Source organism: Glossina fuscipes, unplaced genomic scaffold (assembly GCF_014805625.2).
Source record: "Glossina fuscipes isolate IAEA_lab_2018 unplaced genomic scaffold, Yale_Gfus_2 87, whole genome shotgun sequence".
Lineage (NCBI taxonomy): Eukaryota > Metazoa > Arthropoda > Insecta > Diptera > Glossinidae > Glossina > Glossina fuscipes.
In genome coordinates this window covers 565,271-583,647 of record NW_023998441.1, presented here as the reverse complement: position 1 = coordinate 583,647, position 18,377 = coordinate 565,271, and the positions used below count along the sequence as shown (strand labels likewise).

Below are 18,377 nucleotides of genomic sequence, written 5' to 3'. Positions count from 1 at the left end.
TTTTCTTCAAAATATATTAATAAAAAGATTTGTAAAGGCTTTTAATATTTTACCTTAAAATTTGTTTTCAACCTTCTAAAAAAATTCACCACGTGAGGGCTATATTTCCCTAAAATATAGCGTACTTTTCTGAGTGGTTCGAAAAGCTGGCGTCTGCAAAATATTTCGCTAGTTGGAAGGATATTATCTTTCTCACTTCTATATACGATCAACGGATATGCTTAAAAATTTGATTATATCCATTTAAAAGCAAAAACAGACACAGCAAAAGTGACATATTCTACTAAAAACTCTTTGAAAATTTTGAGCTTAAAATGGCTATTTTTGCTTTTATAAAAAAGGGGTACGGGGATATATTTGCTACTATAAAATACAAGTCAATAGCACATTTCCAAACTTTCAAGGCTTTTATCTGAGATATCCGGTTGTTCAAAACGTCACTTAAAGCAAAAGTTTCCATTGCTTTCATTAGAATTTACAATGTGCTTGCAAGTATTTTCATCATTTTTAATGGTACAATATATTGTTATGAAATTCGCTTTTATGAGATACAGTCCGTATCACTAGATCGTAGATATTTTGATCAAGAAAAATACACTTCAAAGTTCTTTTTCTTTACAATTATATTTGTTTTAATGTAGGATTATTTACAAATTATTTTTGGCAATACTTTCGACTGCTTAACTCAAATACTCTTTTTCTACTCTTTTGGTCTTTCACAAATATTCTATTGATTTTTGCCATCCTATTACTAGCACCTAATTTTATGACTTGATATTTAATTCGTTAACCTGCTTTTGTTGGTAACCGTTTTCATCGGCATGCAGCTGCATGAGGCGCCTGCGAATGTGCACTCTGCTTTTACCTGTCTGTTTTTCCACTAATCGCTTTCATCGATTTGCAGCTGCATGACGCCTAGCGAATGTAAACTACCCTCCACTTAATCTTGTTCGTCCCGAACAAGGTCGTTTCGATATGCGGTCAGTCGGTCCAGGTGTACCACTTTGAATCTAGTTCTGCCTCCGGGATGCTTTCGTATTCGGTAGACCACGTCACTTATCCTTGTGATGATTTTGTACGGACCTTCCCAGTTACATTGCAGTTTTGGTGACATACCCTTTTTACGTAAAGGATTGTACAATAGCACTAAATCCCCTTCCTTAAATCCCTCAGCATTAGCCCTCAGATCGTATCTTGCTTTCATCCTGTCACTTACGATTTGCGTTCTATTTCGAACTTGCCGGTGCATGTTATCCAATTTCACTCTCAATCTAGCAACATATTCCGTCTCGGTCCTTTGGACATTAGGCGGTGTCCCGAATTTTAAGTCTGCTGGTAGCCGCAGATTAGACCCGAACAAAATCTGCGCCGGGGGTAGAGCAGTGGTGTTGTGCACTGCCGACCTGTATGCCACTAAAAAGATTGGTATGTGTTCATCCCAGTCCTGCTTATTGTCATCGATCACTTTTCGCAGATGTTCTTGGAGCGTTCGATTAAACCTTTCGACCATTCCGTCAGACTGAGGATGCAACAGAGTCGTTCTAGTTTTATTAATGCCAAATATTTGGCAAACGTCTTGAAAGATCGAAGATTCAAAATTCCTTCCTTGGTCTGAATGCAGCTCGATGGGGGTTCCAATTATTGACGAATACTTTGGCTATTGACTTTGCTTCTTGGTTAGCTAAGTGGTATACTTCTGACCATTTACTGAAGTAATCAATGACTACCAGTACGTATTTTTTCCTGCATTGCTGGCTGGAAATGGCCCAGCAATATCCATTGCGATTCTCTCAAACGGTGCACCCACGTTATACTGCTGCAAGCGCTCTCGCGGCTTACTTTTCGGGCGTCTTGATTTGCTGCATCGATCGCAGTTGCGAATCCATGCAACTATGGAATCCTTGATGCCTACCCAATAAAAATTTTCCTTGATCTTCTCCACGGTTTTTGTGATGCCAAGATGCCCTCCGCTTGGCCCATCGTGATACTCCCTTATAATTTCATGAGTTCTTGCATGTGGGGCCACCAGTAATTTCTTAGCCCATGAAGCATCTTCACTCTGCCATATGCGCCACAAGCATCCATCTTCAAGGGCGAGGCTTTGCCACTGAGCCCAATACGCCTTCGTAATTGGCCTTTCTCTTGAAATCTCTTCCCAGGTAGGACGCCCTTCCTTTTCTAAGGCCTTTAATATTGCGTTTTTAATCTTTGTCAGCCATTTGGGCACTGCGCATGTCTTCCTTCGAAACGCTGCCGTTGGGCTCCACGATAGTTCGGCAGATGACGACATCTCTTTTATGTTCGTTTTTTACGCAGTGTTTGCAGTGCGGGTCGCATGGTCGTCTGGACATAGCATCGGCATTGCCATGCGATTTGCCGCTCCGGTGTGAAATCGAGAATTGATAGGTTTGCAGTTTTTCAATCCACCTTGCTAGCTGTCCTTCTGGTTCTTTGAAGTTGAGTAACCATCGCAGAGCAGCATTATCTGTCCTTAGGTGAAATTGTTGCCCATACAGATATTTGTGGAAGTGCTTGATCGATTGCGTTATTGCCAGCAGTTCTTGCTTGCTGTAATATGCTATGACTTTTTCGTTACCGTCAATTTGCTGGGAGAGCACACTGCCCAAGCCTTCTGCGCTTGCATCGGTATCCAGTATGAATTTCTCTTCCGGTACTGGATAAACTAGAATGGGTGCTGCGCATAACAGCTCTTTTAACTGCCTGAACGCGTGTTCTTGGGATTCACCCCATGTAAAGGGTTGATTTTTCTTCGTAAGGTCATGCAGTCCGCTAGCAACCGTGGCGAACCTGGGGACGAATCTGCGGTAGTATGTACATAGTCCTAGGAAACTGCGAACTTTGTGCAAATTGTTTGGTCGTGGCCATTCTTTTACTGCTCGGATTTTTTCTTCATCCGTATGAATTCCAGTCGTGGAGATCTTGTGCCCAAGATATGTCACTTCCTTCCCAAAGAACATACATTTTTCGATACTCAGTTTTAAACATGCTGTCTGTAATCTGTGAAAACCATTTGCCAGATTTTCTAGGTGTTCCTTGAAATTTTTATCCATGACAATGATGTCATCCAGATACACCAGGCATGTCTTCCAGTGCAACCCTTTTAGCACGCAGTCCATTAGGCGCTCGAATGTGGCTGGCGCGTTGCATAATCCAAACGGCATTACAGTAAACTGATATAAACCCTCGCCAGCGGAGAATGCGGTCTTTTCCTTGTCATGTTCGGCGACCTCCACCTGCCAGTACCCACACTTCAAATCTAAGGTTGAGAACCATTGCGAACCTGACAAGGTGTCTAGGGTGTCATCGATCCTAGGCAAAGGGTAGCTATCTCTCTTGGTTACTTCGTTCAGCTTCCTGTAATCCACACAAAATCTGGTAGATCAATCTTTTTTTTTAACAAGGACTACTGGCGAACACCAAGGGCTATTCGATGGTTCGATAACTTTCTGCTCTTGCATGTCTTCGATTAAGTCCGCCACTTCTCCTCTTTTTGCCAGTAGAATTCTTCTAGGCCGTTGCCGAATCGGATCAGCTCCTACAGTGTTAATTATATGCTTCGCTGCATTAGTACGGCCATTTAAATTCGTACCGTCAGCAAAGATGGACCAATTTTCCAGCAAAAACTTTTTGGCATATTTCTTCTGCTGCTCATCCAGATTGCTAGTCCATCCTTTTATGAGAATTTCAGCCTCTGGGGATACCGTTGGGCGTGTTTTCGGAGTTTCGGCTTGATGATCTACTACATATTCGGCTTTTTGGCATTGTACTATAATGTCCCCTTTGTGAATTTTTGTTGTAACGCTGGTCGGGTTTAATAGCCGTACTGGTATTAAATTGTTGACTGGTGATACAACCGGTTTTCCAATGATAATGTTTTCTTTCGTATGTTCTTTACTCGGCTCGACAACCCATGTCTTGTTTAGCCTTAGCTCCTCGGTAGCCGCGGCCCACTCTATTGCTTCGGAATTTGGAGGGATCTTCTGTTGTCGTTGTACTACAACTTGTAACACTTCGGCTTGTCTGTCGTATCTTACAGTCAACGGCAAAGTCACATTAGCGTATTGTAACACTTGCCTTTTCATATCCAGTACGAAGCCATGTTTTGCCATAAAATCCATCCCCAATATTACTTCGTCCATTATATCTGCCACCAGAAATTCATGCTTCATTGAAACGTCGCTAATCGAAATGTTTCTGCTATTCAGCTTCCTCACCAGTTGCCGTTCGGAATCGTGCTCCCACTAACGGGTCAAATTTTTCTTTGACGATTGTAGTGTTGATAATTGAATGCGAAGCACCAGTGTCCACCGTGATGATGTGTTCACAGCCCTGGATCTTCCCATCGATCGTTAGGCTGCTATTACTTCTTTTTGCCTGAGTAATAATGACGATAGGGCTACTAAATTTTTGAGTCAGCCGTTGCCCTGCTGTGCTGACTCTTTTTAGTTTAACGTCTGTTTGTTGGATATTTCGCTGGCACCTTCACTAAAATTCCGTGTAGGTGACGTGGAGTGTGCTGTTTTGTGCTTTAATCGGCATTTCCGTGCAAAATGCCCCGGTTTTTGGCAAACATAACACTTGCGTGTTCTTGAACCCCACACTTGCTTATTACTGCGCGGGACTTGTCGACACGCCGCGCAGAACACATCCAAATTATCGTTCTCGCTGGTAACTTCCGTGCGTCTCACCTTCATGCTTGGTGTCCATAGCACACTAGCTGCTTCTTGTGTAAGTGCGAAGCCAAGCGTTTCCGTGAACGTCGTTTTAGGTGATGTCCATATAGCTCTTTTAAGCTCCGCGTCACGAAGTCCTCTAACAAAAGCGTCGATTTTTAATCATTCCAGCACGTCGTTGGGCATTCCGATATAAGCGAGATTGGCCAGGCGTTCGATATCGGTAGCGTAATCTTGGATCCTTTCATTCAGTTTCTGGTAGCGCGAAGACAACTCTAGATGGCTTACCTTCTTCACATGTTTGCTACCATATTTCCTTTCGAAGGCATCCATAATTTCCGCGAATTCCGTTCTTTTTCCTTCCGGGATTATCTGGATAATTTCCATTGCTGCTCCTCTTAAGGAAGTTACTAAGGCGACTGCTTTATCTTCATCATCCCACATATTTTTTGTTGCAACAATACCAAATTGTAGCTTGAATGCGTCGAAGTTAGCGGTGCCGTCAAATACGGGTGTTTTTACTTTGATAGAGCTGGTGGTTATGTCGTTAGTTTGTAGTTTAGCCACTTCTTTTTTTAAGGTTTTTATTTCCTTTTTGAAGGCGTCTGCATTCTCTTCCTGTGCAGTTATTCTGGCATTCAATTGCACGTGTGTTTCGTCTATATGTGTTTTCAGGATGCGTTGATTTTCTTGTATTTTCTCGTCGATTTTTGATTCTATCTGTTCCGTCTGTTGTTGCATTTGTTGTTGTTTTTCCTGTATTTTTTCGTCAATTCTTGATTCTATCTGTTCCGTTTGTTGTTGCATTTTTTGCTGCATTTGTTGTTGCATTTGTTCCGTTTGTTGTTGCATTTGTTGTTGATTTTCCGTTTGTTGTTGCATTTGTTGCGTTTGTTGTTGCAGTTTTTGTCGCGTTTGTTGTTGATTTTCCGTTTGTTGCTGCATTTGTTGTTGCATTTGTTTCATTTGTTGTTGCAGTTGTTGTTGCATTTGTTGTTGATTTTCCTGTATTTGCTCGCCAATTTTTGATTCTATCCGTTCCGTTTGTTGTTGATTTTGTTGTTGCCATTGTTGTAAAAACTGCATAATGCTTGACATACTTGTACTATCTTCGCCTTTTTCTTTGCTATGTTTTACCCCTGCTGTAGCTGCATTTTCTGCAGCTACCAAGTTGTCGGCTTGCTCCTTTCCCTCGGTATTATATTCGAATTCAAGTATCGATGGGTCCAGTCCGCCTTTTTCTAGCTGTTCGACCAGTCTTTTTTTCAATTCAGCTTTAGTACCGGTTGTACGAAGGCTTCTTTTTCCCAGCTCTTGTTTGAGCTGCTCCACTTTGAGTTCTTCTAATCTCTTCTAATCGCTTTTATGAGATACAGTCCGTATCACTAGATCGTAGATATTTTGATCAAGAGAAATACACTTCAAAGTTCTTTTTCTTTACAATTATATTTCTTTTAATGTAGAATTATTTACAAATTATTTTTGGCAATACTTTCGACTGCTTAACTCAAATACTCTCTTTCTACTCTTTTTGTCTTTCACAAATATCCTATTTATATACATTTTTGCCATTACTAGCACTTAATTTTATGACTTGATATTTAATTCGTTAACCTGCTTTTGTTGGTAACCGTTTTCATCGGCATGCAGGTGCATGAGGCGCCTGCGAATGTGCACTCTGCTTTTACCTGTCTGTTTCGCTTTCATCGATCTGCAGCTGCATGACGCCTAGCGAATGTAAATTTGGTTGTAGAAAATGAATAGATTTGGGATTTCCGTAACAATATTATAATTAAGATATTTTCGATAATTTTCTAGAACTTTTTGATATTTTAATATCAACAATTAAGATCAATATTCAATTTAATTTGCGCGGGTATATCAAATATCGGGAACATTTGCTTTTCCAAATTGATAACAGACATCTTTGCCAAATTTCACATAGTCAACGTTGCGCTAAATTCTGCTGTGTCAAATGAAACTTTTTTGCGAAAACGTTAGAATGGCTTGAAGACAAGGAGCGCCCCTGGTGGTCATCAAACTGTACCGAGGATGATGTTCATAAAGAACCGATTAACAATTTCCCTGGTGATGCTGATGGCTTTTCAAACGGACTAGTCAACGGCATTTTAAATAGTATTTTAGGCGAAACCCGTCAAATCTCGATTGGTACCACAATCACATAATTTCTGCATTGGTTCTTCGAAACCATTTCGGTTAAAATTCAACCGATGTCGTTCTCAAACCAACCGTGTTCATGTGTTTTAATCCCATGTGACTTCTAGCTATTTTCTAAACCTAAAAGTCCACTCCGGAGCGAAATCCTACAAAGCTTAGAAGGCCATTCGGAAATTGGACCATTCCGTAACTATTCTATACCATTACTTTTTCGAGGATAGGAAAAAACCTTGGCATAAGTGTATAGTATCTGAGGGGGCCAACTTTGACGAGGACGAAATAGACTTGTAAGCAGATTTCAAAAAACTAAATTAATAGTAAAGATTGAAAAATTCATCGGTTGTAGGGAATTTTCTTTATCTTCTTCCTGTATACGTAAGTTAGAATGTCCGGCTACCCACGCATACAAAACCCATGCCGCCTTAACGTTCGCCAAACTAATGAAACTTTCTAAAGAATAATGAGCTACTCACCTAAACCTTACCCTATACCTAGCTAGACTGTTCATCTTCCTGTCTAACTTGTAAATTTCTAAGTTTAGTCTTATCCTCCCTGCCCCAAACGGCTCCTTGCTTTTATTTTTTACGCGGATATTTTCGGATTCCCTAACTCAGGTCCACGACCTTTCCTTGAAACTTATCTGTCATAGTCTGCGTTGCCCATTGACTGACAGTCACTTCGGAAACCAGCTGACATATTTTCGAATGTCATAACCTCTGTGATTTCCTGTCGACATTTCTTACAATCTGCTAGTTTACTAAAAGCATATATTTATAGGTATATTTACCAAGAATAAGAAAAATATGTGTATATGAAGAGGATGAACAAACTGAATTATGCAAAATGGTGAAGCAATATATATGTGTGAAAATAAATATGAGATATGAGAAGTAGATGCCTCTGTCTGCTGCTAATACTAATAATATGATAAGGTATATATATATACACATATGTCAATATTGAGAAATATGTATGTGAGGGCGTAAGACAATACTATATGGAAACCAGTAATAAAAAAAGTGTATATATTGTGAGGAGTCAAAGTCGTCCCTCGTTTTGACCTTACATGCTCTCGTTTCAGAGGAGAAAGTGTTAGAGTTAAGGTAGTGTTAAGATTGAATTGTTATAATAAGTTGACATGACCGATGATGGGTTTAGAGAAACCCAATCAGAAAAGAAATGAACTCGATTACTCAGTATGATACAAATTTATTCGAAGAAAAATCAATGTAAGCTAAGTTGAATAACATCCAAGTACACTGAAGGAAGATATAGTGAAAGGCACCTTAATAAAACTTTAATTGATTTTCAATAAATAAATATATTATTCAAAATTTAGAATATATAACATACATGCTATGAATTAAATAATACCTAATCAAACTAATCCGCATATAATAATTAATGTGAAACAATGGAAAATATATCATAATAAAATAAATCCAACTTGAAAAAAAAAAAAAATAATAGTAGACAAAATAATAAATAAAATATGCTTCTATTGCCCATCGAGAATGTGTTCAAGAATCTTGTTCTGCCCTTCTCTTACTTTTTTCGAAGGTTAAAAAACAAAAACATACCAGAACGTAACAACCTAAATTTCAGGTCTCGAATAGATTCTTAGCATCTTATAGTAGCACCCACTGAACTATTTAACCATAGTCAAATCTCACACACCCAGATCTAACAAATAGTTATAATCTTCCGAGAAGGGCGTTCAGAGTTAATTAGTGAAGTCATCCAGAAGGAATAATAAATGAACATGACTTTCAACGATTTAGAAACTGAAAATATGTAGCGTGTCCAAACTCTTTCGGAACTTATTAAATCGAGAGCGTTTTTGCGTAAAGTTAGTCTGATCGAAAGTAAGGTAGAGAAACCCAATCAGAAAACAGCCGCCTTCTAATTGGAATATGCTTAGGTTATCAAAAAACAACCTTGAAGGAAGGCCGAGTCGGGTGAATTTCATAATTATTTGAGTCGAGAGACCGATAATTTCCGTCTTGTGACCTCTCTTGGGTACCGTGCAGCCAAACAAGTAACAGGTTTTTCTATTCTTATTATTATTATTATTATTTTAATTTTAGACTAATGAATTGAATTCTTAGACTAAAAAAAGAGACATTGAGCACTAGCAACACAGACTATCGGCTCTTATTAATATTTTTATTTTTAATTCATTGTTGTTTTTTTTTTTTTCAATAAACAATAAAGTGCTCATTTAGTAACAAAACGACTAAATCTCCCTACAAAATTTCTTGTGTGAAATAACTGGTGACCGACGAGCTGACCCCGATACCAAAGCTACGGCAACAAGTTGCCTCACAATATATAGAAAACAAACTGAACTAACTGCGGCACTAAAATGACCCTGGGACTTTGATCCTCACATACTTTTTGAACATAGTAGTATATATATATTTCCTCTGAAAACTCAGTCCAATGGCAAAAAGAGTGTTGACGCTTTTTTACTTGTTTGACGCTTCTTGAGATAACCTGACAGGATTGAAAGTATCCCGCAGCGCCTTTTTGTATCTCATAGCATTTCTCTATCGAAAAGCTTAATTCTCTTCCATCAAATGGTATAAGATTACGAGTCGAAGCCTTCTGTCTAATACTTATATATTGATTAATACAAAACGGTTTTTATTAATATTTGACGATAAATTACTTACCTACTATAAATTGAAAAAATGTTTTTTTTTTTTGACAAAAGAAAAAGCTTTACTCTCTTGAAATTTTGGTTCCTTTGACTACTTAAACTCAGCCTCTAACTTTTTTGATTCAAAATTTTTTGGGTTACTTTGTTATTTGTTTGGCTTGATTCAGCCGTTTGTAAGTAGACAATTTTGTTGGGAATTTACTTTGTCTTCAGTTTGCAGATTGTTTTTTCTTATAAACAGTGATATGTTGTTACACAAATCAGTAGGCCAGTAGGATCCTTAATTAAGGAATTTATCCCTCGAGATCGTCCCCGTAATACCAAGGCAATAGTCTTGTCGCCTTAAAAAAACTAATTGTTTCTTCAGGCCCACTATGTCTCATTTATCAAAATGTTAGGGTCCTAAATTCGAAACTTCGTTCCACTTTTCTAAATTCAGTGAGCACGAAATTTTTCTGTTTGGCCTTTACTGAAACTTGGCTAAAACCCGATCTTCATTCGTCGGAACTTTTTCATAATTCTTTCCAAGTGTTTAGAAATGATCGAGTGAATCGCATTGGCGGTGGTGTATTAATTGCCATATCTGCGTCAGTCCCGTCCAACTTAATTGAATTTCCCACTTCTCCTGACGTTGAATTTGTCTCTATTCGTGCGAATATGCCTGATAAACATATATTTATTACCTGCTCCTATATTCCCCCAAATTCTGATATCTCCATTTATAGGAAACACGCTGCCCTCATTTGTGAAGTGGCCAAGCGGTCTAGACCCACTGATTTGGTCGTTGCATAGGGTGACTTCAATTTGCCTCAAGTCACTTGGTGTAGCACTGATAATTCTGGCTGTTTGGTTCCTACTTCAACGTCTGATGGGGCTGTTGTGTTCTTTAGTGAATTGTTTGATCATAATTTGGATCAATATAATCGTACCCCTAATTGTAATGGTAGACTGCTTGATCTCTGCTTTGCCAATTTTCCCGAGATTTACGTAAATCGTTGCTTACCTTTTAGTTTACCTGAGGATCCTTATCATCCATCAATATGCATTTCCTTTCAATATATGAATGATGGTTTGTTGAAATGCCTTAATGTGCCAAATCAAACTTTTTTAAATAATTATTATGATTTTCATAAAATCAATATCGTATTACTAAAACATCGTCTTTCACATCTGACGCTTGATTTCTCAACCGGTAGTATTGAAAGCTTATTGTCATCGTTCTACAATATATTAAATTTAGCTATTGCTGCATCTGCTCCGATCAAGCATTGTCGACCTCGAAGCAGGTGTCCCCCGTGGTTTAATAAGACAACTAAATAACACAAGAATAGAAAAAACTCGCTATTCAAAAAATATTCGAAAAGTGGCTCTGCGCTCGACTATGTCGCTTACTCGGTGGTGAGGCATAGATTTAACTCCCTCAACCATCATTATTACTGCAGATACCCTCAGTTCATTAAATCCTCTTTGTTTGCTAATCCTAAATTCTTCGTTAAATTTGTTAACTCTAAAAGAAAAATTTCCACATATCCCTCTCATGTTTCTTTTAATGGCTCTGATTCCTCGGATGATTTTGAAATCTCAAATCTATTTGCTGAGTATTTAAGACGAAACTTTTCGATTGCTAATTTCGATTTATCAGCAAACTACCCATATCCTATAACTGACTCGGTTTCAATACCAAACTTGGTTATTTCGGAAGATGATGTTTTTAAAGGGTTGAGTTCTCTAAAATACAGTTGTTCGCCTGGACCTGATGGAATTCCATCATGTGTTCTTAAATCTTGCGGTGTCGAGTTATGTGGTGTGATCTCAAAGATTTTTAACATGTCCTTGTATTTAGGTGTTTTCCCTTCATGTTGGAAGAGTAGTTTCCTTATTCTTATCCACAAGAGTGGAAGTAGTGTTGAGAACTACAGGAAGGAGTGTTGAGAACTACAGAGGCATAGCCAAGTTGAGTGTCTTGCCCAAGTTGTTCGAGCGTATTATGACTCAGCATTTGGCCTTTGCTATTAATTCGTATATTTCTCCGCACCAGCACGGCTTTCGGAAAGGGCGATCTACAGTCACCAACTTGTTAGAGTTTACCTGTCATGTTTTCAAGGCTTTTTCTAGTGGCTTCCGCACAGATGTTATTTACAGTGATTTAAGCAAAGCATTTGATATGGTTAACCATAGACTACTTATCTTTAAACTCCAAGCCTCTGGTTTCCCACCCTACTTAGTGAAATGGATAAGCTCTTATCTGCACAATAGATCCTTCAGGATTTTGTTTAACTTCATCACCTCGGATGCAAGTTAATGCAACTTGAGATCTTAATCGAGAAGTAGCATCAAGTAATAGCAAAAATAAGCAAGTTAATACAACTTGAGATCTTATCGAGATATAGCATCAAGTAATATCTGGCGTACCTCAAGGAAGTCACTTAGGTCCCATTTTATTTAGTTTAAACGTTAACGATCTCCCATCGGTGGTTAATTCCAGCCAGATCTTAATGTATGCTGATGATGTGAAACTGTTTTCTTCCTTCTATGTTGAATCGCAATCACATCAGCTTCAAGGTGATTTTGATAATTTTGTCGCATGGTGCTCTTTGAATCTTCTGAAACTAAATCTGAGTAAATGTAAGAAGCTTTCATTCTCAAGAAGAAAGTCATTCATTACTCAGTATTTCATAGATTCGCAGAAGTTGGAGGACGTCGATTCGATCACAGATTTAGGCGTTCTATTTGACCATAGGTTACGTTTTAACTTGCATATTGAGCTCTCGATTAGCAAAGCTAGGTCCGCGCTTGGTTTTATAAAAAGGTGATCCAAAGAACTTGATGATCCCTAAATTACGAAAAGGCTGTACATGTGTTTGGTTAGATCCATACTCGAGTATGCCTCAGCTGTGTGGTCTCCTTCATATAGGTGCTACGTAGATTCAATTGAATCTGTTCAAAAGCAATTCTTGGTGTTTGCCCTTAGAAATTTGGGTTGGGATCCGGTTGCCTCTCTTCCTCCGTACGTAAATAGATTGCTTCTGCTGTCCCTACAGTTTCTTGAGAAACGTCGGTTTGTCCTTGGCGTTTCCTTTCTAATTAAAGTAATAAATGGTGCTATTGACTCGCCTTTATTACTTGGTGAAATAAGCTTTAATGTCCCTAACCGCTTCTCTAGGCACTTTATCTTGGTTAAGCTTAGTTAGCGTAAATATAATTCTGAGCTGTTCAATCCGCTCAGAGTCGTTTGCAAGAACCTAAATGACGTCTACCACTTATTCTCGTTATCGGACTCTTTAAAGTCCATTAAAGCAACAATGCTTAATACGCGCGATTTACCTTTGACTTATTTAAACTAGCTTTTATCCTCAAACGTTTCAAATGTTTAAAGGTGCTGATTTTGATGTCAATGACAAACAAAGCAAAAACAAAATGCGAAGACAATGAATTCCACAACTTATTGGACGAAAACCCAGCTCAAACTCTCAAAGAAGTTTCGAACAACTTAGCAGTTGGTGGATCAACTGTACCTAGATGTTTACATGCAGTAGGAAAGAACCAAAAGGGCGGAAAATGGCTATCATATGGATTGACTGAAAATGCCATTTCGAATCGCTTCAACACTGTGGTTTCACTGCTTGCCAGGAAAAAAAAAGAGTTTGCTGTGGCGTATTCTGATTGGCGAACTACTACGGCAATCCCAAGCGCAAACAGTGACAGGTTAGTACAGTAAAGTCGTTCAAATGTTCATGGCTATAAAGTTTGCTGTGTATACATGTATAGGGAGTTTCTGTCGGTCGGCTTTTTCTCTGCTTTTTACAAAAAGAGTAGTGTTACAAATTGTTATGAAATTCGCTTTTATAAGATACAGTCCGTATCACTGGATCGCGGATATTTTTGTACAAGAGAAGTACACTTCAAAGTTCTTTTATTTACAATTATATGTCTTTTAATGTACGATTATTTACAATACTCTTGACTGCTTAACGCAAATATTCTTTTTCTACTCTACTGTCTTTCACAAATATTCTATTTATATACATTTTTGCCATCATATTACTAGCACCTAATTTTATGACTTGATCTTTAATTCGTTAACCTCCTTTTGTTGGTAACCGTTTTCATCGGCCTGCAGCTGCATGACGCGCCTGCGAATATGCACTTTGCTTTTACCTGTCTGCTTTTCCGCTAATCGCTTTCATCGGTCTGCAGCTGCATGACGCCTCGCGAATGTACATTTAGTTGTAGAAAATGACTAGATTTGGGATTTCCGTAACAATATAATAACGACATGCATACCCTGCCTCAGTGGTACTTGTAGACTGTTTACTTTGTCATCATTCCATTTTTTCGTCTTTTTTTTCGTAACTAATCATAAGGGAAATATTTTTAAAAATCGGGATACGATTTGTGTTTCAACTTCCTTTTTTCTTTCTGTTTCTTTTTTGACACATAAAATTAGTTTCACCGATATTTATATCTGCTCAAGCATATATGCAAACAAACAAGCGAATAATAGATATTAAGTTAAAAATTAGAAATCCAATACAAATCCAAACACCACGTCTAAGGTATAGTTAGTTGATGACTCGATTGTGAAAGAAGCTGGCACACTATCAATACGCCCCGTATCGTGGCCCTAGAAAGATAACAATGCAAACTCTTTTTTATGTTTTTTATTGCGTCATCTTGATTGAAATACATCTTATATTCTTCGGCCTTGATAATGGAATTTTGCTTTTAAACATTTCTGGACCTAAAACAAACTTTGGTTTGAACCGATGTTGCAAATATTTTATTTAATATTTTTCCTTTATGTCGACTGTTCAAATTTCACGTTGGTTTGCTTTTTGTTTCTTTTTTTATTAGCTTTTTTCTTCTTTTATTTATTTTTTTTGGTGTACATACCCGCAGATAACTTTAGGCACTTGATTTTTTTTTTTATTTTTTTCTTTTAATTTTTTTTAATACAGAAATTGCTATTACTATGTATTTGTTATTGCCGTACAAAAGTGCAATAGATTATTTTTATGGTAACGGTAGCATAATTATTAATATAGCATAATTCCTTTTTTCTAATCTTCCCATTTTTATATAAATATTTTAGCAATTATCATGTGTTTCTTTGTATTTAAACATTTCTTTATGGATACATTAGTCTGCAATAGTCCTTTAGGTTCTTCTCGAAATTTCTTTTTTTAATACGTGTTTTAATTATTTTGTGGTCTTATAACATTAAAAACATACTTTAGCAATTTTAATAGTTTTAACATCTTGAAATTTCAAGTTAATTTATGCAAATTAATAGTAATGAATTAATAATCTTCTTTTATTAAATATTTTCGAAATACAGCCTTCAGCCTTTACAACCTTCGACTTGAACGTTTGCTTTATCACTCTTTCTTTTACTTCCTTTCAAAAAAAAACAGAAAAACAGCAATATCAAACATAAAAAAATTATTTTCATGTAACAAAGACGGACTGTGGACTGCTCCTCTTTTCATAATCCTGGGTGACTTATTCTTGTGTTGACTCGCTGGTAGACTGTTGAGGAGATTGCGATGTGGTCGTAGCGGTTGGCGTGAGCGCAGTTCGTTGCGGCTGTGATTGGTATTGTACGGTTGGTGATATGGTTAGGTTCTGCTCGTAGCAGTTGGTGATTTTGCTGTTGTTGTAGCCGGTGAGATAAACTATGCTTTAATGGGGAGCATAGATGGCCGAAACCCTCACCTCCAAGTGGTGATGCCCGGGCAACGGCTAAGAAGGGTTTAAGGTTTTGGGCTACTAACTCGGCGACGAGTTTCTGAGAGATGGTGGAGGGGTTGGCTGCAAGATGAGCTCTTCACTCATTAGCTAGTTACCACCTAGGAATTTTCTGAATGGGTATTAAGTACGTAGAAGGTAGTAATCTAGCGAGTGCATGGTAGATCGCCCCTGCCGTGTCAGTGCAATACCCGAGACTTATATATCTCGAAGAAAAGTAGGTCTGGGGGCTGGCTAACCCGGATGTATGGAGAATCCGAATATTAATGATACGAAAAGAATTTGACGGATGGCTTTCCCTTTGGCCTATTTAAAAAACCCTCTTGAGAAATAATATTATTATGCGCTATTAAAGTAAGCTGGAATATGCACTTTCACTTTCACTTAAAAAGGGATATTGACGGCAGGCTTTTCACCCTTTTGCGTAACATACTTTTGAACATATGTCACGCATGCCTGCGGGTAATGGTGGTAATTGATCAACGGCGCCATGGAAACCTTATGGTGGAAGCGAGCGCATTTTTCCCCCTTCTGAACGCGTAACGTTGATCAATTTGACTGCTTGGGTGCGGCCCTTCGGGGAGTACTCGTAGTGGTTGTGGTTGGCAGTTCCAAGCCAAAGTGGAACAATCGAGTGCAGCTAGGCCTCACACTGACCAGTGTGACGGTTCATACGGCCATACACGGTCAACCATCTGCGCACCTCGGGGTAAGGAAGGCCCCCTTATTAGGGGGTTGTAGGCAACCCGTCTGATTAAGGCACCAAGCCAGGTGCAGACGTTAAACCCACAGAGCGATCTGTTGTAGCCGTGATCGTTGTGGCGTTGAATTTATCGTAGTTGTTGTTTGGCTCGTTGCAATTGCTGCGACGTTGTTGATGATGTTGTTGGTAGATGCGGGTGTTGTAATTATAGTTGTGTGGACCTCTAGGCTGAGTTTGTTGCGACTGTGGTGTCTGTAGCTGTTTTGTAATTATGGCGATAGCCATCTGTTGCCGTTGTTGTGGAAATGCCTTGGATCACCGCTAATGATGTTGCGGTTATGGCAGTTGTTGTGGTTGTAGTTGATGTAATTGTCGGTGCTGTTGCTGTGCTTCGGTTGGGGTAATTGTTGTGCTGCTCGGTTTTCGTTTGTTGCAAACGTTGTCCGTGTGAATGCTGGCGATGTCGTTCTGATACCATTGGTGTGGTCGTCGTCTGCTCGGTGGGTATTGGGTGTTGATGTCGTCTATGTAAATGTGGGGGATACTGTTGTGATGCCATTGGTGAGACCGTCGTCTGCTCGGTCGGCATTGGTTGTTGATGTCGCCTATGTAAATGTGGGGAATGCTGTTGTGATGTTTTGTTGATATTCACGTTTTGCTCGATGGACATTGTTGTTCGTGTCGTTTATGTAAATGTGGGGGTGCTCATCGCCTTCGAGTGCGGGGAGTGCCGTCCCGTTTGGCAGCCCACTTCCCTCGATGGTTGACGGTGATCTCCAGGTCGAACTCCCCTAGGCAGGCTTGGAGTTCATCCCGGCGTAGGGAGTTCACCCAGCAGACGCGTAGCGGCGATGTCATGCTGGCGATTGGACGGCTTATACTAGCTTAGCTAGGGTTAGTAATACAAATAATTAAACAAGAATGAAACTGCTCTGGGCGCTCTGATGTTCTCTTTTCTTTTCTTTAGAATGTTTTCTTCTTTACTCTTTATTTATATTATTTCCTCCATGTATTTTGTTGGCTATTGTTGTTTTTTTTTTGTGGTTTACTTGTTTGTTTTTTTTTTCTTGTATTAGTTTGGCCCGTACAATTTTCTAGAGGTTAGTAGCTTAGCCTTTATATAACATACTTTATGAATTTAAGTTACATTTTCTCTACTTAAATGTTATGACGAAGTTATTATTATTATTATTAATTTCGCCAGAGAAATAAATTCTAAGGCTAAACTCTTAAAAGCGCTAGCATCTAAGGCTATCGGTCTTTATTAAAAACTCTACCGCACTTGAGATTCGAACCCACGACCACTGAGTTGCTAGTCGAGACTCTTGCCTACTCGGCCACCCAGGCGGATATGACGAAGTTAATCTGATAATCAGGAGAGATTATAAAATATTGATACGCATTATGGGAGAATGTCTGGGGTGTATTGAGATCTTGCGCAGTGCAGTTGTGTGTTTTTAAATTCGTTGATTTGTGGTTTTCTTTTATATCTGCTTTTATTCCAATTAGTTTGATTTCTTGACTTATTCAATCTTTACCATAAATCTCTGACTTCCCTTCCAGTTTTTTTTTGAAATCTTTAAATTATGAACACGGAGTTGGATTACTTGTTTAGAAACCTAAATCTATTGTCAAGTTTCAGTAACTTCCGGTAAACGTGTTGACCAGCCATCTATGCAAAATACTTTAAGAATTGAAGTTGTATTTTCTCTACTTAAATGTTATGACGAAGTTAATCTGATAATCAGGAGAGATTATAACATATTGATACGCATTATGGGAGAATGTCGAGGGTGTATTGAGATCTTGCGCAATCCAATTGTGTGTTTTTAAATTCGTTAATTTGAGGTTTTCTTTTATATCTGCTTTCCCTTTTGTTTTTTGCAAGTAGTTTGATTTCTTGACTTATTAAATCTTTCTGACTTCCTTTCCAGTTTTATGAAACCTTACGAGTACGGAATTGCTTTACTTCTCTATTTCTCGACTATGCTTGCTTCTAATTAGAACGTGGAAAACCTAAGTTTCTTACCACTAGGTCGAAGCGATAGGAAAAATAAACGAAGCTATCTATAAAATAGATTTATTTTATTCTTCAATCTTCACTTGAGTTATTGCTTTTACAGATTTGCGTCGCCTCCCTGATTTGAATGATAGGACGAGGGATTTCTAGCGAAGGCAGCAGTGGGTTCCAGAATGATTTGGAGAGGAAAATGGTTTGTGAAGATATGTTAGAATTAATTTGCGATATATTTGGAGTTTGCGATGAAGATGGTTCCTGTCTATATCTATCCTCACTGGAAGCGCTTTATCAAGCCCTTCCTATTATCATTACTGTTACTGAAAGTACCGATTGGGGGAAGACCTTCGGTTTTTAAACGATTTCTGACGGGAA

The 18,377-nt window shown here is 38.5% G+C and overlaps 1 protein-coding gene across 1 annotated transcript; it reads right to left on the bottom strand.

Moving 5' to 3' along the window:
• Positions 1 to 3,401: 3,401 nt before the first annotated feature.
• On the bottom strand, positions 3,402 to 5,138 carry LOC119638328. Its single transcript, XM_038035061.1, has 2 exons — positions 4,983 to 5,138; positions 3,402 to 4,262 (listed from the first exon to the last, which is right to left on the bottom strand). Exons 1-2 carry the CDS (start codon positions 5,136 to 5,138, stop codon positions 3,402 to 3,404), a joined length of 1,017 nt encoding a protein of 338 aa, XP_037890989.1.
• Between the last annotated feature and the right edge of the window lie 13,239 nt (positions 5,139 to 18,377).